This window comes from Notothenia rossii, assembly GCF_949606895.1.
Source record: "Notothenia rossii genome assembly, chromosome: 2".
NCBI lineage: Eukaryota > Metazoa > Chordata > Actinopteri > Perciformes > Nototheniidae > Notothenia > Notothenia rossii.
Window position 1 is genome coordinate 77136636 of NC_136904.1, and position 26947 is coordinate 77163582.

General features: G+C 42.7%; 1 protein-coding gene across 1 annotated transcript in view; it reads right to left on the reverse strand.

Moving 5' to 3' along the window:
• Positions 1-26947, reverse strand: part of abca12 (ATP-binding cassette, sub-family A (ABC1), member 12) — a 90282-nt gene that overhangs the window by 31463 nt on the left and 31872 nt on the right. Inside the window, exons 22-48 of the mRNA XM_079665762.1 lie at positions 26580-26902; positions 25797-25909; positions 25468-25535; positions 25048-25370; positions 23059-23171; positions 22738-22805; positions 22321-22643; positions 21537-21649; positions 21208-21275; positions 20791-21113; positions 19479-19591; positions 19151-19218; positions 18653-18801; positions 18334-18464; positions 17871-18013; positions 10775-10942; positions 10324-10541; positions 8441-9376; positions 7677-7783; positions 6395-6501; positions 5632-5831; positions 4980-5056; positions 4049-4179; positions 3003-3173; positions 2291-2455; positions 1150-1345; positions 411-550 (exon numbers count right to left, since the gene is read on the reverse strand). Of these exons, the coding sequence (XP_079521888.1) occupies positions 411-550; positions 1150-1345; positions 2291-2455; positions 3003-3173; positions 4049-4179; positions 4980-5056; positions 5632-5831; positions 6395-6501; positions 7677-7783; positions 8441-9376; positions 10324-10541; positions 10775-10942; positions 17871-18013; positions 18334-18464; positions 18653-18801; positions 19151-19218; positions 19479-19591; positions 20791-21113; positions 21208-21275; positions 21537-21649; positions 22321-22643; positions 22738-22805; positions 23059-23171; positions 25048-25370; positions 25468-25535; positions 25797-25909; positions 26580-26902 (5055 nt within the window). The remainder of the gene's footprint in view (positions 1-410; positions 551-1149; positions 1346-2290; positions 2456-3002; positions 3174-4048; positions 4180-4979; positions 5057-5631; positions 5832-6394; positions 6502-7676; positions 7784-8440; positions 9377-10323; positions 10542-10774; positions 10943-17870; positions 18014-18333; positions 18465-18652; positions 18802-19150; positions 19219-19478; positions 19592-20790; positions 21114-21207; positions 21276-21536; positions 21650-22320; positions 22644-22737; positions 22806-23058; positions 23172-25047; positions 25371-25467; positions 25536-25796; positions 25910-26579; positions 26903-26947) is intronic.

Below are 26947 nucleotides of genomic sequence, written 5' to 3' on the forward strand. Positions count from 1 at the left end.
GGTGGCACATACAAATAGGTTTGCACCCCTTGCAATGCTGTATTTGTTGTTTACTACATGCCAGTAGGGGTGCTTGAAGACTCCAAAGGTAACTAAACCCTAGAAAAGGTAGAAGTAAGAGTGAAAAAAAACTCCTGTAAAAGCATAACAAGGACAGATGAGGGATTCTGGAGGATTTAGAACATAGAGTTCGTTCATGAAGACTTTTTCCTATAGTATTTTTCATATTTTATAGTCATTTTCTTCTATTCTATATTTATGTTGAATGATTTTTGTATTTTTCTTCTATATTTTCTCACTATGCTCATCCAATACACCAAATAAAAGATCAACATACTCGGCAAAACCGTGAGTGCTGATTTTGAAGCTGCTGACCCAAACACAAGACATATTTGATATGTGCTTCATACCTTCTCCATTATGGCCCTGGTGGCAGGTGTGTCAGGTGTATACAAAATTTGACCCATCAGCATTGGTTTGAGGAAGGCCCAGGCGATGGCTCCGCCCGTGGTGTTGACCATATCCAGGTACATGTTCATACAGAAGGGAGCTACACAAGGGCAGACGATTGGAGAATCATTAGATATACAGTATTCATACAAATGTAATATCCAACAAACAAGTTGATATCTAGTTTTTAAATAAATCAATTTTTGGGGGTTTTAAACTTCCCCAAGGTGTCTGTAACATTACTCTCACAGCACATTCATCCCTACGACTACTGTAACATCTGTACAAATGGTAAGTCCCAACAAAACTGGAAGGTAGTATCAATGAATTTGTAAGTTGTGGACTTAATGAAGTTTGCTGATGATAAGACAAATACAATGCAATCAGCCTTACCCTCTTATTTGTATTCCTTTATTACACTGGGAGGTTAGCAAACAAAACAATACATATTTAAATTCTATTAAGGAAAAATAAATCTACCCTCTTAACTCCCAACAGTGTGTTTGAGTCAGAAACCAAAGTAGCAGCACTCTCATTAAGGCATAGATAATGTATTTTTTATAACATAAAAAGATATTACAGAATACTAGATACGAATGCTTTAGACAGCAACGGAATCCAGTGAAAAACACTGAATACCAAGAACAAATACACAGGCAATACAATTCTGTTAGCAAATCCCTTCCCCTTTGTACGTACAGGCATCCTGTGGGATCTTGAACCTCTGGATCATCTCCCCCCTCCTGACCTGGTCGGGTTGGGAGGAGTTTGATTCCATGATGGCGGTGAGTTTAGAGACTCCGAATAGAGCCAGGATACCTTTACTGCACAACGCTCGAGAGAGGGTGACAAACGTAGCTTTGCTCGAAATGCTTGACCTGTGTCCTCTAGCCATCTGTGGGAAGAGAGTGAAACATTGAATACTTTATGATTATCATAAATGAAAAATGAATTATCTGTCATGCAAATATAAATACATAACTTAAGGCCTCTTGGAAAAAAACTTGTATTAAAGGTCTCCTATTATGCTATTTATAGGCATGTATTATGGTTCTCAGATATTAAAAAACATGTATATGATGTGTTTTGCTCAAAAAACCAAACAGATCATGCATTTTAGACATCTCTCATAACCCTCTATTTCAGCCCTGTTAGGGAACTGCAGGTTCAGGGTCCTTGGCTTGAACAAAAAAAAAAAGAGGGGGCGGAGTTTATGCCTGCTCAGAATTCTACCGGGAGACAGCTAAATGCTGCCGTGATTAAATGCCATATCATGTTCCAAACCACATCAAGGATTATTTCTGAAACAGCATGGAGCTCAAATGTTTTTTCTCTTGCGGGTTTACCACAAGGTGAGTTCCTTTTTTATTTCCTGCTTTTTTACACATACTCTCTCCAGTACAGGTTAGCTCTGAGTGTTAGCGATGCTTGCTAATGTAAAAAGACCATATTACGTCCAAAACAGTCGGCCATTGTTTCTAATAGCAATGTTTCTGATAGGGCCGTGGGTCCACATTTCCGATATTACGTCATATCGGATGAAAATCTGGATCAGTTCCGTTGTACCCCCCGTTTTTAGAGATTTGGGTACGGAGGAAAAGAGGGAGGGTTTGTTTTCTGACACTTTGTTGGTTTCTTGACACACCGGGGACACATATTTATGTATAAAAGACATTAAAAAGTGCATTTTTCATGATAGGTCCCTTTTAACGCAAAAGCTTTTACCTGTACCAGTTTGCAGTATTTTAACAGAACATTTTATAGCAAATTCATTCGTCATTTATGGCATAAGTTTAGTGATCACACACACATAGCTGTGGCTGAAGCACTGTACACATACTTGGTCAAATTCCTGGTTGGCTCCCAGGTTGAGGTCTTGGACGGAGGCCATGAAGGTTTGAAGCTGACCGATGGTAGGAATAAATGTTTTCATCATGCCGGTTATAACCTCAGCCATCTGGAGCATAACTCCCACCAGGCCTTGCATTTCTTCAGACAACACCATCTGAAAGACAGGGGCCAACATTCAGACATCTTGCTATGGTTTTCATTTCCAAACGGTTATTGCTCTTTTTTCTGTCTTCTCTAGTCGCTAAATCCATCCAGGACTTGATGTATCTTTTCAGTGTTGTTTTAAAATCTATGAGTGAAGGAGTTTTAATTAAAAAACATCAAAGAAACACATGAAATAAAGATTAACTTCTCATGAAATATAAAAAAGCTGTAAGGTTCTTACACACATGTTTCTAGGCAACTAGATGTTTTGATGGACATTTTTTTGTTGTTGATCAAATAGAAAAAGAAACATCAGGTAGAAATACATGTTTTTAAATTTGAGAGGGAGGCAGAGCTTTCTCTAGTGAACAGGTTTTTTCTTGTACAAAAGCAATCATTTATTTCTTACTTATGTCTCAAACAAACACAATGTTTCATCTCACACGTTTTGCTACAGCCCAACAAAAATGATGTCTTTGGCCATCGCAAAGAAATCATTATGTTTCTTTTAAATAAATCACATATAGGAGGAGAACTCAATCAGAATTCAGCCTTACTCTGTAGATGAGTTTCTCCATGTTGAGGTGGCGAGCCATCAGCAGTGAGAAGCTGTACCACTGCTCAACAGACAAGGAGCAGAAGGTCTTCAACATCTCCAAATCTGTCACTTTCATTTCCAACGCTTCTGTGGAGCCGCAGTGACGCAGGTTGACCAACCAGGACAGGATCTGTGTAATAGAATTAAGAGGGTATGGAAACAGTACAGGCAACAGGAGAGTGTGTACAGAACTACACAACGGCATGTGTTCTGATTGTGAATTCTCCTCATTGATACTAGTGTTATAACATGTGCGTTGGTTTTTTCCTCCATTTAGTAAAAACAAAATGTTGTACTTCAGGGGACAAGACGGTCTTGCGGCTCACTAAATGATTGGCAAGAAATGTTTTTGAATCAAGCATCATACAGAGAAAATTATGAATATGTTGAACAGTAAAGCATTTAAGTGTCATAGGAACAGTTTTCTAAGTTAGCAACCATATACATCTGTTTGTTCCAATTCAAGTGGTATTTATGAGTCACATTGGTCTGCTATGAACAAAATGCATACAGGGTGTAATTTACCTTTGGTAGTGTGTAGACAGTAGTTAGCTACCACCACATGTTTAGTTTGTATAAATGATTCCCTGCCTTTTTTTGCAGCATTGTCTGAGATAATCTAAACACTTTAAGAAAACAGCCTTTTATTTTGCTAAGATAAATCAGCTTTGGACAAATAGACCACTGACAGTGGCTTTAGGTTTACAATACAGTTTATTTATCTAGCCTGGTATTAAATAACTGGCTTTGAAAAATGCAACTTGTGTGCCATTAGCTGGAGGTTACTGAACTATCCTCTAATGGTAGTAATGTCAAACCAGCCTTAGGCAAAGAATACAGACAAAGGCATGATACAATACTATACAATTGTGTAAGTTCACATAATAAAGGGAAATAAAGCACATATTTTACGGTATAGGAAAACATCTCTTAAAGAAAATACAATAACCTTGTTCCACACGTTATAGTGTATGTGATGACATGCTAAAGTGGTTCCTGGCTCACCTCTAAATTGTTGTTTGGTAATATTGTTTCCATCAACAGGTGGAGAGCATCTGGATCGAAATCCATGTGTTTCTGAACATCAACGAGGAAGGCTGTTTCATTCCTCAGCAACTCACCGACTGTCACCACTCCTGGGAAATAGAGTGTAACAAAGGGTAGGTTGAAAGTGCATTTCTTTTTACTATGACATTCACTCAGTCCTTTGGTTTTGTTGTTTGAAACCCAGTTAATCTAGTTTCTGTAGAAACAGAAACAGAAATACTTTTGCTTTCAGTGGCACTTTTTATTTAATTCCTAAAGTTAATGGAACAGCTACATTAGGGTGTTCTGGTCTAACTTTTTTGAATCATTGAAATATGCCAATACTGGCTGCGGTTTTTAAAAGAGGACGCCATCAGAAGCTGAAAAAGTTCAGCGCTAAATTAGATTAACTGTTATCTTAGCCAGCCAATCCAAATGAAAAACATGGTCACAGTGGAGAAATGTGCCTCTGCAGTAAGTGACTATTGTTAGATAATCCAGTGACAATAAAGGAAGTGGCATCAGACACAAGTGAGTGACAGGTGAGCTGATATGAGCAGTCTGTTGCTATGGGAACAAGGTGTGTGATTTTCAATTTTTTCTAAAGATAGCATGTCAGGCATCACCCTTTTTAATAAAAAGTGACCACAGCCTTAAATTACACTTTTGGACAATTCAAAACAAACTTTTTGGATCACGCTAAACTCTGTCGTGTGTCCTTGTCCCTATTCATATTTACACAGCCAATTCATTATCTACAAAACAACAGAACCGGCAGTGAGAAGTATAATCTGTGTGGTGGAAAAAGCAGCATTAGGGGTGAATTCTGGTAGTTGAAGTAGTGTTGAAGGAATCTATAATAAAATATTGTGAAATACAGCAACTTCTGTGACATAGGGAAACATCTTACCTGGCGAAGTGATGTTAATGTCTAAAGAGCTCAGGTTGCTGGTGTTAAAGCCTAAGCCTTGACTCAACAGAGAGGACCTGTAAACACACACACACAGACACAAACACATACATGCAAGTTTACCTATTGGCCCCAAATGACAGCAAGAGTACTGCCTGATTTATTTCCTCTCAAATACGGGAAGGAGAGTTCTGTAAAGTGCAACAGCCCGGCCCATTGTGATATGATTTAACAAATAAAGAAAAGGGATTAAACTAATCTTACTTTTTATCAATTCCTTGATGTGGATGGGATCATGATTATATTATTTAAATGCCATAGATACCAGACAAATGAGATGGATTAATATTAATGCCATATCTACAGCCTAGACACATCTATAATATAACAGCAAAACATCCCCAAACTACTGTATCTCTGAATTATCTCTTTAACCAAATCACACATCTAGGCTATTTCGTGTGATCTTCTTTTATTAACTGATGTAATTTTCCTTAACATCAATTAACTGAGCTTCCTCTGAAGCCGTTTGAAGCCCTCTTGGGGAAACTGGCCTCCCACTTTGAAAACATCTGATCAAGAGGTTTGCAAGAGCAGCGTTCTCTGTAATCATTGCTGCGAAACACGTTTAAGAATGAAGACAACGTTGTACCAGTTTGAATTGAGGGTGTAGGCTTTTGGTTCTCCGATGGCGGTCTGGAAGATTGCATCGCTCAGATAGGATGTGTTCATCATCAGACTCTCAACCAACATCTGCAGGCTCGGTAGGATATTGTTACACAGCTGGCCAGGCTCAATGGAGAGGGACAGCATCAGCAGACGCACAGACTCTGTTTGCTCCACCGCACACACCTACAATCAGTCGAGTAAGGAACAAGTTGGTTTCTGGCCAAATCTCAGGATCAAACATATCAAACATAGATTTGATGGTTTGCTGCTGTGCCGTGGGAACTTAAGACTTCAGGGTTAGCGTTAGAGTCTGTAAAAAGTCTGTCTCACTGTGACTCAAAGAACTAAAATCAAACTTTACAAAGGTTTGATAAAACCTTGATGGTTAATTTCTTTAAAGCTTTACTCGTGATGATTTTGTATTTGAAGCTTTTCCTTTAGAAGTAAGGAAAACACAAAATGCTTGTCAAAGCACACCATGACATAACCACATCTTAGCATGAGCAACCAAATAACACTGCAGGGACACATGATATACATACGAGTGGGTTTAAACACTGACAACGTTTGAGTCAAATAGGTTCTGCAATATCAACATCATCTGGATTCTAAGTACTTCTAATTATAACAGTGCTTCTTCAATCACTTAATGGATCTTTATAGGATTTCTTTAACATTCTGAAGTACTATTTTCCCTTTTTCAATTAATGTTGAATGTGTGCAAGTGGCCGGGTTAATGCAGAGACCTTGGATCCCAGGTGGCTGAGTTGCTCGCTGAATCGTGGGTCCGTCAGGCTGATCTGGAAGAGTTCGATGGTTGTTTGGATGGTCTCTTGCATGAGCATCAGGTTCTCTGTGAAGGGAGGCGGAGATTAAAGGAGAGGGGGGGAGGGAGGTTATTAGAGTTGGACAGGAAAATGGGACAGGAAAGGGAAAGGAGGGCAATAAGGTGACAGAATAACATGACATCCCACTGGTATTCATTACAACTCGCACCATTACGGGGCAGCGTCTTCAGCCAGCGAGCGGCAAATGATGTGTTTTAAGTGAAGCTCTGTGCTGGACTGATGAGGCCAGGAGGGCCCACATTACGGGATGCTGTCGTGAATTAAAACACATCTGACAAACCCGAAGAAAGGCACCACCTCGGGCAGCAAGATGTGATGACAGAATTTATAATCAGGCCAAAATTAGAAAATGGTGATGTTTAATCTCAGGGTGCTCAACACCTAGAGGCCCCTGCAATCACAACAGTGCACCCTGGATGTGTGTGTAAAGAATTGGAGCTGGGTTGTGAAGAAGAGAAGAGGTTGCATCTGCATACAAAGTAATTATATGCACTGAAAATATTATCACACAAGCACAGATGCCAATTAAAAGGAGGTCATAGATGTCCACTTGTGTGAGTGCGAGGGGAGACGTTTAGCGAGGGCGGACAGGATAAGTGATTGAATTCTACTTTGCTAATGAGATTTAAAAAGGTGCTGAGTGGCTTTCAGCTGGAGAAGGGCCATATGGCCTTGGGCTCTTTGGGAGCTCAAGCTAAGCCGATGTGAAGCCTTATTCCTCATATCTCTGGAATGAATTATGGCGTACTATAATCATGTATACAATAACAAAAGCATTAACAAATCGTTTGATGGTGTTCCCGTGGTTTCGTAATAGCTATGAAGGTCAGGGTGGCTGTGAAGGTCAGGGTGGCACTCTTCCATGCTGCGTTACTTTTTTGAATGGCCCAAGCTGCTTATAATGCACATACTGACACAGCAGGTATGTAAACACAAGCTGCAGCATCAGTGTGAGCTCTACATTACACTATTAATTAAGCATGAGTGGGAGGGAATTCACTGAGGAGTCGGTAGGTAAAGTTAATTTGGAGAAACTAAAAGGATAAAGCATTACCCATTCGGGGATTCTCAATTTAACTAATGAGTGGCCATTTCTCATCATAAAGCTGCATCTGGTCAAACAATCCTCTAACTGTCCAGAATGAGTCAGAGAGAAAGTAGATCCAAACCGATGAGTTACCTTGAGATTCACCAGCAAGCACTCTGGTGATATCTTTAAGCATCGCGGAGAATGGAAAGCCATCAGGAAGCATTGCAGCAGCATTTGAAAGAAGATCCATTGATGACCTGGGGAAGATTAAACACAAATACATTTGTCATCTTGCAAACACAAGTACAAATACTTTACATTACTGTACTTAAGTACATTTTTCTGGTATAAGGACTTTACTCCACTGCTTATTTTTCGGACAACTTTTTACTTTTACTTCTTACATTTTTAACACAAATACCTGTACTTTCTACTTCTTACATTTTCAAGACAGGCTCGTTACTTTAGTTTCATTCTACATTTGGTGGCGTGATCATTATTATTCAGAGTCATTGCGTGCCTATTGATTTGAACACGATCCGTGTATCCATCATTTCCTGGTCTTCTCTAAACAAGAGGGACCAATGAGAACTTTGTAATTTTGCCGTTGTTCAGCATCGAAACATTCATTAGCTAACAATGACATGATTGTTCTATTAATATAAAGGGAGGTCAGTTACTCTTTAAGACAGCTGGTAGTTATTGGTACTTTTTACTTAAGTACATTTCGAAGCCTATATTTCTTTACTTTTACTTGAGTAAAGAAGTTTAGTTTATACTTCTGCTTTTACCAGAGTATTTTTAAACACGAGTATCTCTACTTCTACTTGAGTAAAGGATGGGTGTACTTTTGCCCTCTCTGGTTTTTGTATCATTCATAAAGCCATACTAGAGAAGGTGCAAAAGGGACTTACATCTGAAACATGCTAGGCAGAGTGACGAAGGAGAGCAGGCCAAGGGCAGCATCAATGGTGTCTTCCCGAGAAGTGTTCAAGCCCCACGGCATGTCGCTTGTAACTCCCTTCACCACAACGTTCATATCAGGATTGGCAAAGAACAAGTGGACAGTCTCCATGATTTCATTTGTAGAAACAGGAACAGAAATGGCTTTGAACATGGTAGGGTAGTCAATGTAGAACATGTCTATGAAGTCATCCATGGGATCCCTTGCCATCATCGATGGGGCCTCGCGTCGGTTTCGGACCCTCGTTGTATGGTTACCACCGCTCATTCCATACATACTTGGTCGGTGGTCCTTGGGGGACAGAAGACCACTGGTGCTTACCAGCTGCCTCAGCATTGCTATGATGTTTCCAGCTAGGTCTTCAAACAGCTCCATGTTTTCTGACATGTCCAAACCCAACTGGGTCAGAACAGACAGGAGAGGCCTGACTATGTCGTAGATTTTAGGCAGAACCTGAGTCAGCAGGTCAAACCCAGATGATTTAGTGGAAGCCAACCATGCAACCATGTCGAACACCTTCTGCACAATCATGCTTGATTCGTTGGATGCCAGAAACTGCTCCAAGGCTTGGTAAAGAATAGGCTCATTCCCAAATATCTGCATGTCAATGATCTGTTGGACAGCTTCCTTTATCATGTTGGTTAGAGATTCTACATTGAGCCCAGAGAAATTGCCTGACATCATGGAATTGTCCAATGTTATGTTTGCAGATGATAGGAAGATCATTGCTGCTTCTCTGAAGATGTCTTCGGATGAGCTGCTGTCTTCAAAAAGATCGTAGTTGCCCAGGATGTGGTTCAGTGCTTCCTCTAAAGCATCAGTGTAAGGCTGGATGAATGGGGCCGCGTTTACCAGCTCGTCAGAGAGCATTTTGAAAGAACTCAAACTGTAGAGGGGAACATTTCAATTAAAGTCATGTATAAAATGTCAATATGACATAAGTAAAACATTTTGATTGTAGGACACAAAGCTCTTCTATGGACAAGGACTCAGGACTAGTTCTTACATGCTTATTTTATGACATGAAAATCTTGTTTTAGTTCATTTCCTGAACACAATTATTCCATAGAAATCTATTAATATTTATTTGTCATCTTGCCTTTCACCGTACATAGTTTTACTATTTCATCTGTAATAAAAGACTGTGGAGTCTTTCCACTCTGATCAACGATCTTTATCACATGTACTTAGACTTGATGGATTCCCTGTGATATGCAGAATATGATCCTTATCACAGTGCACGGCTCATCATTTAGCTGGCATATAAAGGAAAATCCATTTTAAGAGGATGTCTCCACTCAGCTGAATCACGGTTAAGCCACTATCATGTCCTGCCTCTTTTCAGACAGAATTGCCTGAAATGAATCAAGTTGATTACAAATGTGATCACTCCTAATTCCTTGTGTAATTTGAAATGACTCAAAGTTGCTACTGTTGCAACAAAAAAATGTGAGGAGAGTTTAGACTGTCTATCTAAACCTGTCTGTCTGTATGGGTCTGCATGGAGTCTGCATGGGTCTGCATGGGCGGGTTTTGTTATGTGGCTCCATTATATTTTGATATGATTGCATCATATCCTGTGGCTTTAGTGTGGGTGCTCTGTCTGATCTACTAAGGTCTCTGTTAGAAATACAACTGGGAACCCAAATATGCAATGATCTCAGCATTGTTGGTTTTGAGAGCCTAAATTATTTGACCTTATATCTTAAATCACTAATATTACATGGATCAGGATTAGATTAACTTTTTTTAGGATCAATTGTTTAATGGATTTTCTTGTTCAGCATTGCGTTAGCAATGTTGCAATGTCATTGTGGTTGTTATTTTGTTTACCTGTTTAGCAGCTGCACATCTTGGAGCTGCTTGTACCAGTAAAGCTCTGCCTCAGGGCTCAGAGACTGGCCTGTAAGCCCAGAGAGCTGGCTGACGATCACCATGATGAGCTGCTGTGACACAATTGAGCTGTTCATGTTGGCATGGTAGAGGGACTGTACACTCTTGACGATCCTTGCAGCTGTGGCGCTCACTTTCATTGGTCCCACACCCATGTGCTGTACAGAAAACATGCAGCAGAAATGTTATGTGGCAGCTTTATCTGTGCGTCAACACTGCCACCAAGTGGTAAAACCAGTAATTGTAATAGAATATGTTTTTGATACACGAATATTTGAATATTGAATATTTCAATATGATCTGAGAAACACATTTTAATTCTAATAGCCTTCAACCAATGAGTTGTTTTTAGTATGTCCTGTTTGATTTGCCATGCCGCTACAGTACTCACACTCGTGTTCATGGGGGCGTAGACGGTCTGGGCCTCAGCATAGGCCTCCAGAACAGGCTGCAGGTGGATGTCACACCACATAGACATTGTGGAGGGGCTCAGCCCTGCCGCCTCTCTTACGGGCTCCCATGCTATGAGAACTTCACTGCACTTCAACGTGCCATTAGCCTAGAGGGAACATTTCAACACGTTATTGTGTTTCATTTGTAATGTTCCCAGAAAACTAGTTCAGTTTGAAAGGCAGGTAGAACAAAGAGCCGGTAGACAAAAGGTAGAGGCACAAGGGACTTCCCTTTATCTCTATGTTCATGCAGTTTACGCAGTAGCAAATAAAAGGGAATTAATATCACACAAACATACCAAGTAGACACACCCAGGTATGTACTGTATGTACTGTATGAGCATACACAATGTATCGGAACAAACACTGGATCAGCTATAGAGTTCTCATTCATAACACTCCGTTCGATGTCTCACTATGGGATGCGCCTCATCGCGGAGCAAACAGAAGCATTAATCTCATTACGCCAATCCTGATTGGCTGGTGATCTTGACGTCAGCGTCAGGGAATCCACCCCCTATAAGTAGCTTGCGCTACGCCGCATGCGTCATTCAAACACCTCTTCTCGCTTCAGAGCACATCTCGAGAAAGATCAGTAGCTAGCTAGCTTAACGGTCCACAGACTGATTTACGAAGCTAACCTTCGGTCGACGGGCGCTCGCCGGCTACTTCTATATATACTTCTGCAAGAAGACTGTTAATACCAACACACCAGTTAGTATTGCAAATCGACCTCGCCGTTTTCTCCTCGGGAATAAAGGTAAGGTTTTGATTTTTTCAAGCTAGCAACACACGTGTTGCTAGCTTGTCTTCCCTCACTACCGACACCACGGTAGCGAGGACGTTTTTTCTTTTTCTCTCTCACACCAGAGGAGGGGAAGATAAAAAGGGTATTAACACACCAGTTAATATTCTTTGAGAATAAAATTCTACACCGTCGTTTTTTCTCCGGATTAACGACAGTTGGGGAAGTATTTTTTCTCAGCAACGTACCTGTTACGAGCGGGTCCTCTCCACGCCGTCACCACGGCGACCGAGATGGACGCTTCTCTCCCTCACACCAGAGGAGTCAGGGACTCGGAGGCTCGGCTCTGTGGCTGCGGGTTGAAGATATCAGGCACAGACTCACACCAGGTCTGCTCGTCCTGTCTCGGGCTGGAACACGCCCAGGAGGCTATCGACAACCCCGGCTCGTGCGGACATTGTGCCCGCTTCACCATCAAGAGCCTCCGCCGACGGCTAGCACGCCAAGCTAGCTTGTCGGGTCAGGACTCCCTCATGTCCTCTGATTTACCGGACGGAAATCAGGACACGGGGGCGTCCACCACAGAGATGGAGCCCCGCACTGTGTCGGTCTGGGGCTCATCAGTAGTGGCAGCTGCAGAACCGGAGTCCCGCGCCGTGTCAGGCTGGGACTCGGTGGCAGCGAGGGACGTGCGAGCGGAGCCCCGCGCTGTGTCAAGCTGGGGCTCCCAACTGGACCTCACCATGGTCTCGCCCGCGGATGATGTCCCGGAGTTGGACTACATGGAGGACGAAGAGGATGAAACCTCTGGATTCCTCCTGTCCGACTCTGATGAGCAAGACGATGATGTCTTCGTGTCATCAGCTCAGGCTGCAAAGCCGGGAGCGATGGCTGCTCTCCCGGGCGATAGCACACCAGCTTTGCCCTGTCTGAGTATAGACCTGCAGGCCGTGTGTCAGCGTGCCGCAGCCAGCCTAGACATCCCATGGCCCGAAATGGCCAAGGAGACCTACAGGTCCCGTTACGAGGGAAAAAATTTGCCCCAAGCAACGAGGACAAAGAGGCAACTCCTGCCGGTCTTCCCGGAGATGTTGGATGAGGTGTCGATCTCGTGGAGAGACCGGCCCTTCAGCAACAAGGCCCCAATCCAGGGTGCCTCCTCCCCTAGACTGCGACGGTATGGAGAGGCTCGGCCTGCTCCGCATACCGCCGATGGAACCGCTGGTGGCAGCTCACCTCCTCCCGAGGATGGCGACTACACCGAGCAGGAACCCCACGCTGCCGGCAAAAGCGGACCGGTTCCAGTCAACCATGACTGAACGGTCCTACAGAGCCGCAGCATTGTCTGCCAGGGCTTTGAACATTTCCTCGCTGCTAACCGCTTACCAAGCGGAGCTCTGCGAGGATCTATCGAGTAATCCTGGACCGGCAGTACTGGACGAGATAGCCGCGATCACGGACATCTGTCTCCGCGTTCAACGCTGCGCCGTCCAGGCCACGGGAAAGGCAATGGGAATTATGGTGGTGCAGGAAAGAGCTAGATGGCTCAACCTCACCAACCTCCCAAAACCGGGAAAGAGAGGATGTGCTGGACATGCCCATCGTTCCCGAGGGGATTTTCGGATCTGCGCTCGCTTCTATGCAGAAGAGATGCGAGTCCAAGAAGAAAGAAGACGAGGCCCTCCACCTCTGTCTTCCTCGATGGGTCCAGCCGCTGCCTTCACAGCGGCAGTCCCTCGCCCAAGCTACCTCAGCTGCTCGGTTTAAAGTACCGAAACAGCAGAGGTCACGGCCCGCCCCGAGTCCCCAGCCCAGGCAGGAGACGAGGGCGAATTGGCCCAGAAAGTCTCCGGTTCCGGCTGCAGCCCAGGCGCAGCCAACCCGGAATTTCGGCCAGCAGGCGAGGAAGAAGAAGCTGGCGGCCTGACAGCCTCCTCTTCTTCCCTCGGTGACGGAGCTGGAAGGTTCCCCAGCTCCAGATGTGTTCCCGCTGCCTCGAGAGATGCCTCAAAGCCATCCTCAAGTGCACCAAAACACATGTCACAATATTGCTCTGTTTTCTCGGATAAAGCATTTTCCGCTGACGCATCCAGGCCTCAGGCTGAGGGCGCAGCTCAGAAAAATGAAAGAGAAAACAATAAAACCAATAAACAGCCCCACATTTGTTCCCCTTTTGAGAGCAGCTACGGCCTCTCTCAAAAGGCGGATGATGAACGGGTCTGTGAAGGCACCGCCGCCACGCGCATGCGCAGTAACGACTGGGGCTGTGAGGCTACCACCGTCACGTGCAGGCGCAGTGCCGGCTGGGGTTGTGAAGGCACCTCCGTCACGCGCATGCGCAGTGTCGGTGGGGACTGTCAAATCGGGGTACCACCGTGTTCAGACACTAGAGGGCCCCATAACACAACAAATAGAGACTCAGAGGGCAAAAGACGTGACATCTCCGCTGGCTCTAAGGAGCGAACAGTGGAAGATGCTCACAACGTCTGCTTGGGTGTTCAAGACAGTTACACGGGGTTACAGACTCCAATTCGCTGTCACCCCCCCTTGCTTCTCGGGCGTTCTGTATTCACAGGCCCGAGGGGAGTCAGCCCACATTATAGAAAGAGAGATTCTCTCACTTCTAGAAAAGGAGGCTATATCTATAATACCCGCCGAGCAGAGTCAGAGCGGCTTTTATTCCAAGTATTTCCTCGTTCCCAAACGGGGAGGGAACGGAATTCGGCCAATACTAGATTTGAGGGCTCTGAACAATATCTAAGAAGATACAAATTCAGAATGCTCACTCACACATCTCTGCTGCGTCTCGTGCGACAAAACGACTGGTTTACATCAGTCAACCTGAAAGATGCGTATTTCCACATCCCAGTATATTACCCACACAGGAAATATCTGAGGTTCGCATTTCAGGGGATCTGTTACGAATACAGAGTACTTCCCTTCGGTCTGTCTCTCAGTCCAAGAGTGTTTGTACGATGTACGGAAGCCGCGATAGCCCGTTAAGACAACAGGGTATTCGCCTGGCAACCTACCTAGACGACTGGCTGCTTCTCGCACAGTCGGAACAGGAGACTATTACGCAGACAAATGTCCTCGTAAAGCACCTGCTCAACCTGGGTTTCATAATAAACACAGAAAAGAGCATGTTGTGCCCGGCACAGACTGTACTCTTCCTGGGTTTACACCTGAACTCGGTGCCCAGCCCGCCTGTCAGCGGAAAGAGTGAAAGCTTTCAGAGCTTGCCTCGCTCATTTCCAGCTGCGCAAACATGTTCTTTTCAGATCATGCCTGCGGTTACTGGGGCTCATGGCGTCAGCCATCCTGGTTGTACGGCTGGGACGGTTACACATGAGGGAGTTTCAGCGCTGGGTAGCCGCTCTAAAACTAAACCCCGCGCGTCATGGAGCACGGAGAGTGATGGTTACTGTGAAATGCGTAATGGCACTGCGCCACTGGCTGCACCCGACTTTTCTGGTACGGGGCGTGCCTATGGGTGCTGTCCTTTCACGGAAGGTGGTCACCACAGACGCATGTCTGACAGGCTGGGGAGGTATTTACGAAGGTCGTCCGGTGAGGGGTCTCTGGAGCAGAGACCTCCAGCGGTCGCACATAAATTACCTGGAGCTTTTAGCGGTGTTCCTCACCCTAAAACGCTTTCTGCCTTTTCTCAGAGGACACCATGTCCTTGTGAGGACGGACAATACGACCACAATATCGTATATAAACCGACAAGGGGGTTTGCGCTCTCTCCAGTTACACATGCTGGCACGCAAACTGATCTTGTGGAGCTGCGGCCGTCTCCTCTCTCTGAGAGCGACGCACGTACCGGGTGTGATGAACCTCGGTGCAGACCTGCTGTCCAGAGGTGTACCACTATATGCAGACTGGACTCTACATCCAATGATTGTGAGCCAGCTGTGGGTGCGTTACGGCCGAGCCGCGGTAGATCTGTTCGCATCAAAAGAAAATGCTCACTGTCAGCTTTTCTTTTCAATGCGCGATCAAAACGCACCATTAGGCGTGGACGCGCTCGCGCACATTTGGCCTCCGGTCCTCCTGCTTCCTCCACTAGGTCTCTTTATGACTGTAAGTGGAGGGTGTTTGAGGACTGGTGCCTTCAAAAAGGGCACACCTCTTTTCAATGCCCTGTGGGAGTGATTTTATCATTTCTACAGGACCTAATTGATCAACACAGAGCTTTCTCCACGATCGAAGTCTACCTGGCTGCTATTGCTGCATGCCATGTGGGTTTTGAGGGTAAGACGGCTGGCCAGCATCCTCTGGTCTGCCGTTTTATGAAGGGAGCTTGCAGGCTCCTTCCTGTTTCCAGGTCACTGGTGCCCTTATGGGACTTGACAGTGGTTTTAGATGGGCTCACTCGAGCCCCATTTGAACCCCTGGAAGAAGCTGACATGAAGCACCTGTCACTCAAGACAGTGCTGTTACTGACCCTGGCATCCGCCAAGCGAGTCAGTGACATTCATGCGCTATCTGTACATCCTTCATGCACTCAGTTCGCCCGAGGGTTAACGAGAGTGTTGCTGAAGCCCAACCCTGCCTTTATACCTAAGGTGGTTGGTTCATGTACCCCCTTTGACATTGAGGTATTTCCTCCGCCGCTGTGTCCCTCCGGGGAACAGCAGCCGAATTTGCTATGTCCAGTCCGTGCTTTACGCACTTATATGGACAGATCAAAAGAGTTTCGTCATAATGACCAACTCTTTGTGTCCTGGGCTAACCCTCAGAAGGGCAAGCCTGTTACTAAGCAACGGCTCTCTCACTGGATTGTGGAGGCAATTGCTTTGGCTTACACGAGTCAGGGTCTGCAGGCACCTTCGGGTTTGCGTGCTCATTCGACTCGTGGTCTGGCTACATCCTGGGCTTTGTTCAAGGGTGTTTCCATCCAAGACATTTGTGCAGCAGCGAGCTGGTCCTCGCCGCTCACTTTTGTCCGCTTTTACAGATTAGACGTCTTTGCTCCCAGTGTGGCCCATGCAGTGCTGGGCCCCCTGCTGAGTTAGAGCTCTAACTGTTAAGTTCTGGTTGGTCTTGGTGACTTTTGAGATAAGCTCGTCTGGCAATTCGGGAGCTACAATATCCCATAGTGAGACATCGAACGGAGTGTTATGAATGAGAACTATAGGTTACTTACGTAACCCCAGTTCTCAGAGTAACATGAAGTGAGATGTCTCACCAGACGGCCCTCCTTGCTATGGTGAAGCGAGAAGAGGTGCTTATTTTGAATGACGCATGCGGCGTAGCGCAAGCTACTTATAGGGGGTGGATTCCCTGACGCTGACGTCAAGATCACCAGCCAATCAGGATTGGCGTAATGAGATTAATGCTTCTGTTTGCTCCGCGATGAGGCGCATCCCATAGTGAGACATCTCACTTCATGTTACTCTGAGAACTGGGGTTACGTAAGTAACCTATAGTTTCTGCCATGTCAGATCTCTCTGATAGATTGTATGAAGTAGCCTATAATTACACAAGACAATAATATAAAAATAACCTGTAGTAGTGCTCTGCTCCCCTGTATATGTTTTTTCCTTATAATCCTTTATTAGGCTGTAAATGATAATGGTATTTAAGAAAAAATATGTAGGCCTATTTTCTCATCTAACTATCGGTAAGATAATGAATAAGTGTTTTGGTTTGTTAATTCCAACATTCTTACTAATACTGTTACATATGTGACCAGTACAAATAGGCAGATAGCTCGCAGATGTATGGCTCAGGCTCCAGTATGGGGAAGCATGTCTGACAAACAAATAGGTTGTTTTTGCTTGTCTGTTTTTTCGTTTTGTACATCAGAAGGACTACTATCAGTGTCGTCGGTGCAAGCATTCTTACTATTGACTCCTTGTCACTAAATGAGGAACATTCTTAACCTTTGAATGAAGCATAACTAATCTAAGGAACAAATGCCAGCCATCATCCAGTTGTCAGCTGCATCTACACGCTGAGCGCTAACAGGGAAAGACAACCCACATGTTATTTATATACCGGCATGTTGTCTTTCAAAAAGTATTAAGAATAATTCTCTTAAAATAAACAAAGAATCCCAAACCCCAAGTGTGTACATCAGTTAAGTGTGTGGAAACTATTATTACATAAGGTGTAACCTCAAGATGAGAGATAGGCATAGTCAAAAGCAATAATGGATGAAAATGTATGCATTGTTACGGTAATGTATCTCCCACGTGACTCTCTCACGGAAACATGTTCACAAAAGATGCCAGCAAATGACTGTGAAGACACCAAAGCTTCCCAAGGAGAAGCAGTCTAACCTGCTCAGCTAGATCCAGCGTGTGTTCAATGGCAGGCTGCATTCTTTGCGAGATCTCAGACAAGTTAAAATGAGTGGAGTTTGCAGACTGTGCAATTTCTCTCATCAGGGCAACCACAGGCATCTGAAGGCTTTGTATCATCACTGGGAGAAAGAAAAGACAAAGGGATTGACCAACAAGGATGACTAAACAAAAAAGCTAGATAAGAAAATGTTTCCTATTTATGAAATGGTACACAAGGTACTTTTCAGCAGGTATTTCATGTATGTTTAAGGTGTGCCATTCTGCAAAAGGAATGCTTTTCAAGCCATTATCAAACCTAAAAGGTGACATCAGTTTGAATATTGTATATATTCTTACTTCATGCTGTGTCACAGTTATTAATTTGGATCAATAAACTGATATACCTGTCTTGGGTATACAAATGTCAGACAACAGCCTTGCTGTTCAGTAGTATACTCACCGTTCTGTGCCTGCACAGTGTTCACCAAGCTTCTTATGATTTTCTCAAACTGTGGGATAACAGATGGGGTGCCGTCCCACAGCTCTGTTCCTTTGAGGGTTGACAGAAGGGACTCTAGTAGCTTTTCAAGTCTGTGAAAACACACAGGTTTAGTGCAATCACAGATGGAACCAAACTGCATTTTTGTATTATTGAATAATCGTATTATTATCTCACAAAGACATACAAGTCATTTGGTTAAATATTAACCAGCTTTCTAACTAACATCCCGTAATTAGCTGTTTGTTTTTTTTCCATTACAAGTGTCAATTAAACGTACTTGTCCCATGTTTCCTTGTCTGCTTTTCCAGTCATCACCTCTTCTAGGACTGGTGCAAGATGAACAAAGCCCTCCAGAGATGGAGCCGTCGTATGTAACCCTTGGCCTCCCATGATACGAGGCCAAAGCGTGCTCAAGAGTTTTCCCAGCTGAACACAGAAAAATGGGGACAAGAAGGGAGGGAAACAGGTCGCATTTTTCACCCACTGCTTTTATGTTATTCAATGCAAAACTTAAATGTGCTCTTTGATCCTTTAAATGTCATGACAACATTGAGGACACATAACTGATAATTGATATGATCTATCTTTTTGTTCCTGTAGTTTGGAAGAAGGTGTTGGCCAATGTTTTCAGTAGGAGAAATTGAGATGCCAATCAGCATTTGTTTTATGTAATATGTTATTCAGATCATTCCCAGAACACTTAAATATCAGGAGAAAAAACAGACAGACACAATGAACTGCTCATACAACCATGTGACAGCGTTTTAAGCCTTACCTGACCAAAGCTGATGGACACATTTTCTTCTGATGCACTCTCAAAACTTGCCCAGAGACTCATGTTGCCTGAAATCACAAGAAATATCTTTGACAATGTGGACCTACATTTAAATGTCAAATAAGCATATCTTCCATTTAAGACTCGGAGTGAAGCGTCATATTCTTAGAACAGACATCAAAACATTGTGCTACTTTAATCCACAGCTCCTAGGCTGTCTGGCTTCAAAGCTTGAATAATGAAGTCCACAATGTGACCTCCACTCCATGAGAGTTCATCAGGATTCAACATTCTGTCCTCCTACAGTGACACAGGGAAGCTGACTTGCCTTGGCCAGACTCCAAGATGAAGTGAGTGATGTTAATGAGGACAGAGATGTAGGGCTGGGCGGTGCAGTTTGGAGGCAGGAGGCTCTGTACTGCTTCCATCTCATCCAGAATCCTGAAGAAACAAAGGGCAACAATATTTCAAAACTGAACATTTCACCAAAAGGTCACTATGTCTCATAAACTGTTATCAAAGGATTTCAGGACTGCATGCACTCCATCTTTGTTTGTTTTCAATTATATATCTAGACCGATAGATGTTAGTCATTTTAATATTAATCATCCACTAAGAGAATTTTTCTGACAAGCAAGATGAATCCAATTCATTTGGATTAATCAGGTCTAGTTAGTAAGACAGTTCTAAAAGAACCTTGAATACCAAGCACCAAAACTGTACCTCTTATAATAAAGATAAAGAAATGCTGTCTAAATGTCCTGTTAAACCAAGTATTTTTCCGAAACAAAATTGTAAAATAATTCAACCAACAATAATCAGACTGTTGGGCGACCTCGGAAAAATAAAACCACAACATTGACATATTACTACTTTGATGTTGGAAGCTTGTTTGCGAATACATGCTCCCTTGCACATTTGACAGACTAATATTTAGCCAAATTAGTATACCTCTTCAGCGGATGAATGAAAATCCAATATTCACACTTCTTTTAGCTCTGTTTTTGGTCTCCAAAAACCCCTTGTTGAAATATGTAGTTTTTAGCTGATAAATGTTACACTATGTTTAACAGTAGTGGTTACCTTTTTCTGTCAGTCATTTTATACTGGACAACAAGAATTGTGGAGTGGGTTGCTACAGCAGCTGCGCTTAACATTAACTTTAACTTTAAAGTTATATGTGTTAAATTCACATCCATGAGCTCAAAGATGCTAAAACAGGCTTAAATGCTCTATAGGGAAACTGCAGTAAGGTGATAAATATATGCCAGTTACTAACTACTGACAACATGTTTCACATCACGTTGTCATTTGATCCGCCTCAACATAAATATATTGATGTAGCTGCTTTAGGCATTACATTGCTCATTAATTACAGCAAGGTATAACTCTCAATTATACTGGCATGATGAGAAGTTAACAAACTTGGACTGCAGAACGGGGTGTTCAATGAGTGATGGAAGCATATATCAATAATTTACTTCAGATAGTATTGTGAATAGAACATGTTGGTTTCCCTGACACAACAATGTTTGTTGATGGGTGCAAACTGTCAAGCCTTTTTCAACTCCATTACATACCATTATTTAAATGTGGTCATTAGTCTATTTAGGTATTTGGAAAACAAAAGCATCACTCACAACTGATTCAAGCTGTTTGGTCCAGTGGCTGAGGAGATGCTCTCAAAATATGTGGTTACTAATTCGACTCCAGCAAGCACATATTCAGCGAATGGTTGTGGTATTATCGTTTTGATGAGGCTCTCAGCTTTCTTGAGGATGAGGAGGGAGATGTTACGTGATGAGCCAATGCTCATCTCTGGTTGGACAATCAGCTTCAGTGAATCCTGCACAATTTCCAAGATGTTCTGCTGTACAGACGGCGGCAGGGGGCCTGTTGCTGCACTCAGGATATTCAAAGCACTTCGGACCGCAAACAAGATGGCGGCTGAAAACTGTTCACTCTGTAGGAAATTCCCAAAACATTTGAATAAAAGAAATAACAAATAGACCAAATTAACTGCTCATACAATGATGTGACAGTGTTTTAAGTCTTACCTGGCCAAACAGGATGGGCATGTTTTCTAATGATGCACTCTCAAAAAATCCCCAGAGACTCATGTTGCCTGAAATCACAAGAAATATCTTTTACAGTGTGGACCTACATTTGAATGACAAATAAACATACCTTAAATGTAAGACTTGGAGTGAAGCGTCATATTCTTAGAACAGACATGAACAGCGTTTTGCTACTTTAATCCACAGCTCCTAGGCTGTCTGGCTTCAAAGCTTGAATAATGAAGTCCACAATGCGACCTCCACTCCACGAGAGTTCATCCGGATTCAACATTCTGTCCTCCTACAATGACACAGGGAAGCTGACTTGCCTTGGCCAGACTCCAAGATGAAGTGAGTGATGTTAATGAGGACAGAGATGTAGGGCTGGGCGGTGCTGTTTGGAGGCAGGAGGCTCTGTACTGCTTCCATCTCATCCAGAATTCTGAAGAAACAAAGGGCAACAATATTTCAAAACTGAACATTTCACCAAAAGGTCACTATGTCTCATAAGTGTTATCAAAGGATTTCAGGACTGCATGCACTCAATGTTTGTTTGTTTTCAATGATGCATCTTCAAATGGTAGGTGTAGTTAATTTGCTAAATGTTACACTATGTTTAAAAGCTAGTTGTTAAGTTTGTCTGTCAGCAATCTCTGTTAAATTCACATCCATGAGCTCAAAGATGCTAAAACAGGCTTAAATGCTCTATAGGGAAACTGCAGTAAGGTGATAAATATATGCCAGTTACTAACTACTGACAACATGTTTCACATCACGTTGTCATTTGATCCCCCACAATATAAATATATTGATGTAGCTGCTTTAGGCATTACATTGCTCATTAATTACAGCAAGGTATAACTCTCAATTATACTGGCATGATGAGACGTTAACAAACTTGGACTGCAGAACGGGGTGTTCAATGAGTGATGGTAGCATATATCAATAATTTACTTCAGATAATATTGTGTATAGAACATGTTGGTTTCCCTGACACAACAATGTTTGTTGATGGGTGCAAACTGTCAAGCCTTTTTCAACTCCATTACATACCATTATTTAAATGTGGTCATTAGTCTATTTAGGTATTTGGAAAACAAAAGCACCACTCACAACTGATTCAAGCTGTTTGGTCCAGTGGCTGAGGAGATGCTCTCAAAATATGTGGTTACTAATTCGACTCCAGCAAGCACATATTCAGCGAATGGTTGTGGTATTATCGTTTTGATGAGGCTCTCAGCTTTCTTGAGGATGAGCAGGGAGATGTTACGTGAGGAGGCAATGCTCATCTCTGGTTGGACAATCAGCTTCAGTGAGTCCTGCACAATTTCCAAGATGTTCTGCTGTACAGATGGCGGCAGGGGGCCTGTGGCTGCACTCAGGATATTCAAAGCACTTCGGACCGCAAACAAGATGGCGGCTGAAAACTGTTCACTCTGTAGGAAATTCCCAAAACATTTGAATAAAAGAAATAACAAATAGACCAAATTAACTGCTCATACAATGATGTGACAGTGTTTTAAGTCTCACCTGGCCAAACATGATGGGCATGTTTTCTAATGATGCACTCTCAAAAAATCCCCAGAGACTCATGTTGCCTGAAATCACAAGAAATATTTTTTACAATGTGGACCTACATTTGAATGACAAATAAACATACCTTAAATGTAAGACTTGGAGTGAAGCGTCATATTCTTAGAACAGACATGAACAGCGTTGTGCTACTTTAATCCACGGCTGTCTGGCTTCAAAGCTTGAATAATTAAGTCCACAATGCGACCTCCACTCCATGAGAGTTCATCAGGATTCAACATTCTGTCCTCCTACAGTGACACAGGGAAGCTGACTTGCCTTGGCCAGACTCCAAGATGAAGTGAGTGATGTTAATGAGGACAGAGATGTAGGGCTGGGCGGTGCAGTTTGGAGGCAGGAGGCTCTGTACTGCTTCCATCTCATCCAGAATCCTGAAGAAACAAAGGGCAACAATATTTCAAAACTGAACATTTCACCAAAAGGTCACCATGTCTCATAACTGTTATCAAAGGATTTCAGGACTGCATGCACTAGATGTTTGTTTGTTTTCAATGATGCATCTTGAATGGTAGGTGTAGTTAATTTGCAAAAATGTTACACTATGTTTAAAAGTTAGTTGTTAAGTTTGTCTGTCAGCAATCTGTTAAATTCACATCCATGAGCTCAAAGATGCTAAAACAGGCTTAAATGCTCTATAGCAGGGGTGGGGAACCTCCGGGCCGTATACGGCCCGCGAGACCATTTGGTACGGCTCTCGAGGTAATTTATAAACACACGCAAAAAAGAAAAAAATTGAAGAAATATAGACCGCAAAAAAAGAAAAAAAGCGAGTGCCTGTTTTTCCTGGCCAAGATTAGGTTCCTTGAACACAACACGAGCCTGACGTGTCTGACAGGGGTGCAGTTTTGACAGAGAGCACCGGAACGCCAGAACGCCGCTCCGGCACTTGAGAAATTGCAGTACCCATAAGGAGCCGTACACAATACATGCCGCAGTTTTTGCGTGGCTGTGTCTTTAATTGAAAGCCCAGTGGGCAATCTGTTCATCTGTCATACTGATCATACAGTCAATAACTTTGTTGTTATTAGCATCTGGTTAGCTAGCTATGCTAATGAATATAAGAAGCTTTTTCTCCAACCAGTGAGGTAAAGGCACATCTTTATCATCATCTTTATTTATTTTATCTTTATTTATCTGTTGTTATTTTGTTTTACTTGCTTGTAAGCGCTTTGACCACCAGGAAAAGCGCTTTATAAATGTAATGTATTATTATTATTATTATTATTGATATGATCATTATAGTTATAAAAAATAAGAGAATAAAGTAAACAGGTATAAAATACTGTATGACAGTAAAACAAAGTTGTTATTAATAAAGAAGAATACAGTTTGAAAGGGGAGTGATTTGTAAAATATCCATAAAGAAAAATAAAATCTGCTTACAGTTCTGTTTCATATGGATGTTGAGAGATGTATCCATAGATCTCTTCATGTTGCTCTCAAAGTGCACCAGATTGATGCTTTTAACTTAAACATTTAAAAACAAATCTTCCCGGGGGAGCATGCCCCCCGGACCCCCCTAGAGGGTGTGAGGTACCCCCCCACTTAAATCGTTTCCACATGAATATGAAACTAAATACATTTGCACACATCTTGGGTCCATATCTTTCTGTTGTGGTGGTCATGCCACACCGTGCACGTGCATACATGCGCGAGTCATGGTGAGATAACTGGATTAAGAGGTTGCTTTTTCTTTGCACAGCATGAAAGAAAGGCCCAATGAATGGGCTGTGATTTTTTTGTTTTTTTTAAGTAGAGGTCAATAATTTGTACGGCCCTCGGAGGATGTTGAAAAAATTGAAATGGCCCTTGAGAGGAAAAAGGTTCCCCACCCCTGCTCTATAGGGAAACTGCATTAAGGTGATAAATATATGCCAGCTACTAACTACTGACAACATGTTTCACATCACGTTGTCATTTGATCCGCCACAATATAAATATATTGATGTAGCTGCTTTAGGCATTACATTGCTCATTAATTACAGCAAGGTATAGGTCTCAATTATACTTGCATGATGAGAAGTTAACAAACTTGGACTGCAGAACGGGGTGTTCAATGAGTGATGGTAGCATATATCAATAATTTACTTCAGATAATATTGTTTATAGAACATGTTGGTTTCCCTGAAAGAACAATGTTTGTTGATGGGTGCAAACTGTCAAGCCTTTTTCAACTCCATTACATACCATTATTTAAATGTGGTCATTAGTCTATTTAAGTATTTAGAAAACAAAAGCACTACTCACAACTGATTCAAGCTGTTTGGTCCAGTGGCTGAGGAGATGCTCTCAAAATATGTGGTTACTAATTCGACTCCAGCAAGCACATATTCAGCGAATGGTTGTGGTATTATCGTTTTGATGAGGCTCTCAGCTTTCTTGAGGATGAGGAGGGAGATGTTACGTGATGAGGCAATGCTCATCTCTGGTTGGACAATCAGCTTCAGTGAGTCCTGCACAATTTCCAGGATGTTCTGCTGTACAGATGGCGGCAGGGGGCCTGTGGCTGCACTCAGGATATTCAAAGCACTTCGGACCGCAAACAAGATGGCGGCTGAAAATTGTTCACTCTGTAGGAAATTCCCAAAACATTTGAATAAAAGAAGAAATAACAAATAGACCAAATTAACTGCTCATACAATGATGTGACAGTGTTTTAAGTCTTACCTGGCCAAACAGGATGGGCATGTTTTCTAATGATGCACTCTCAAAAAATCCCCAGAGACTCATGTTGCCTGAAATCACAAGAAATATGTTTTACAATGTGGACCTACATTTGAATGACAAATAAACATACCTTAAAAGTAAGACTTGGAGTGAAGCGTCATATTCTTAGAACAGATATAAAAAACATTGTGCTACTTTAATCCACAGCTCCTAGGCTGTCTGGCTTCAAAGCTTGAATAATGAAGTCCACAATGCGACCTCCACTCCATGAGAGTTCATCAGGATTCAACATTCTGTCCTCCTACAGTGACACAGGGAAGCTGACTTGCCTTGGCCAGACTCCAAGATGAAGTGAGTGATGTTAATGAGGACAGAGATGTAGGGCTGGGCGGTGCAGTTTGGAGGCAGGAGGCTCTGTACTGCTTCCATCTCATCCAGAATCCTGAAGAAACAAAAGGCAACAATATTTCAAAACTGAACATTTCACCAAAAGGTCACCATGTCTAATAACTGTTATCAAAGGATTTCAGGACTGCATGCACTCAATGTTTGTTTGTTTTCAATGATGCATCTTGAATGGTAGGTGTAGTTAATTTGCTAAATGTTACACTATGTTTAAAAGCTAGTTGTTAAGTTTGTCTGTCAGCAATCTCTGTTAAATTCACATCCATGAGCTCAAAGATGCTAAAACAGGCTTAAATGCTCTATAGGGAAACTGCAGTAAGGTGATAAATATATGCCAGTTACTAACTACTGACAACATGTTTCACATCACGTTGTCATTTGATCCCCCACAATATAAATATATTGATGTAGCTGCTTTAGGCATTACATTGCTCATTAATTACAGCAAGGTATAACTCTCAATTATACTGGCATGATGAGAAGTTAACAAACTTGGACTGCAGAACGGGGTGTTCAATGAGTGATGGAAGCATATATCAATAATTTACTTCAGATAATATTGTGTATAGAACATGTTGGTTTCCCTGACACAACAATGTTTGTTGATGGGTGCAAACTGTCAAGCCTTTTTCAACTCCATTAAATACCATTATTTAAATGTGGTCATTAGTCTATTTAGGTATTTGGAAAACATAAGCATCACTCACAACTGATTCAAGCTGTTTGGTCCAGTGGCTGAGGAGATGCTCTCAAAATATGTGGTTACTAATTTGACTCCAGCAAGCACATATTCAGCGAATGGTTGTGGTATTATCGTTTTGATGAGGCTCTCAGCTTTCTTGAGGATGAGCAGGGAGATGTTACGTGATGAGGCAATGCTCATCTCTGGTTGGACAATCAGCTTCAGTGAGTCCTGCACAATTTCCAAGATGTTCTGCTGTACAGACGGTGGCAGGGGGCCTGTGGCTGCACTCAGGATATTCAAAGTACTTCGGACCGCAAACAAGATGGCGGCTGAAAATTCTTCACTCTGTAGGACATTTTAAGAACACTTAAATGAAAGGAGAAATAACAA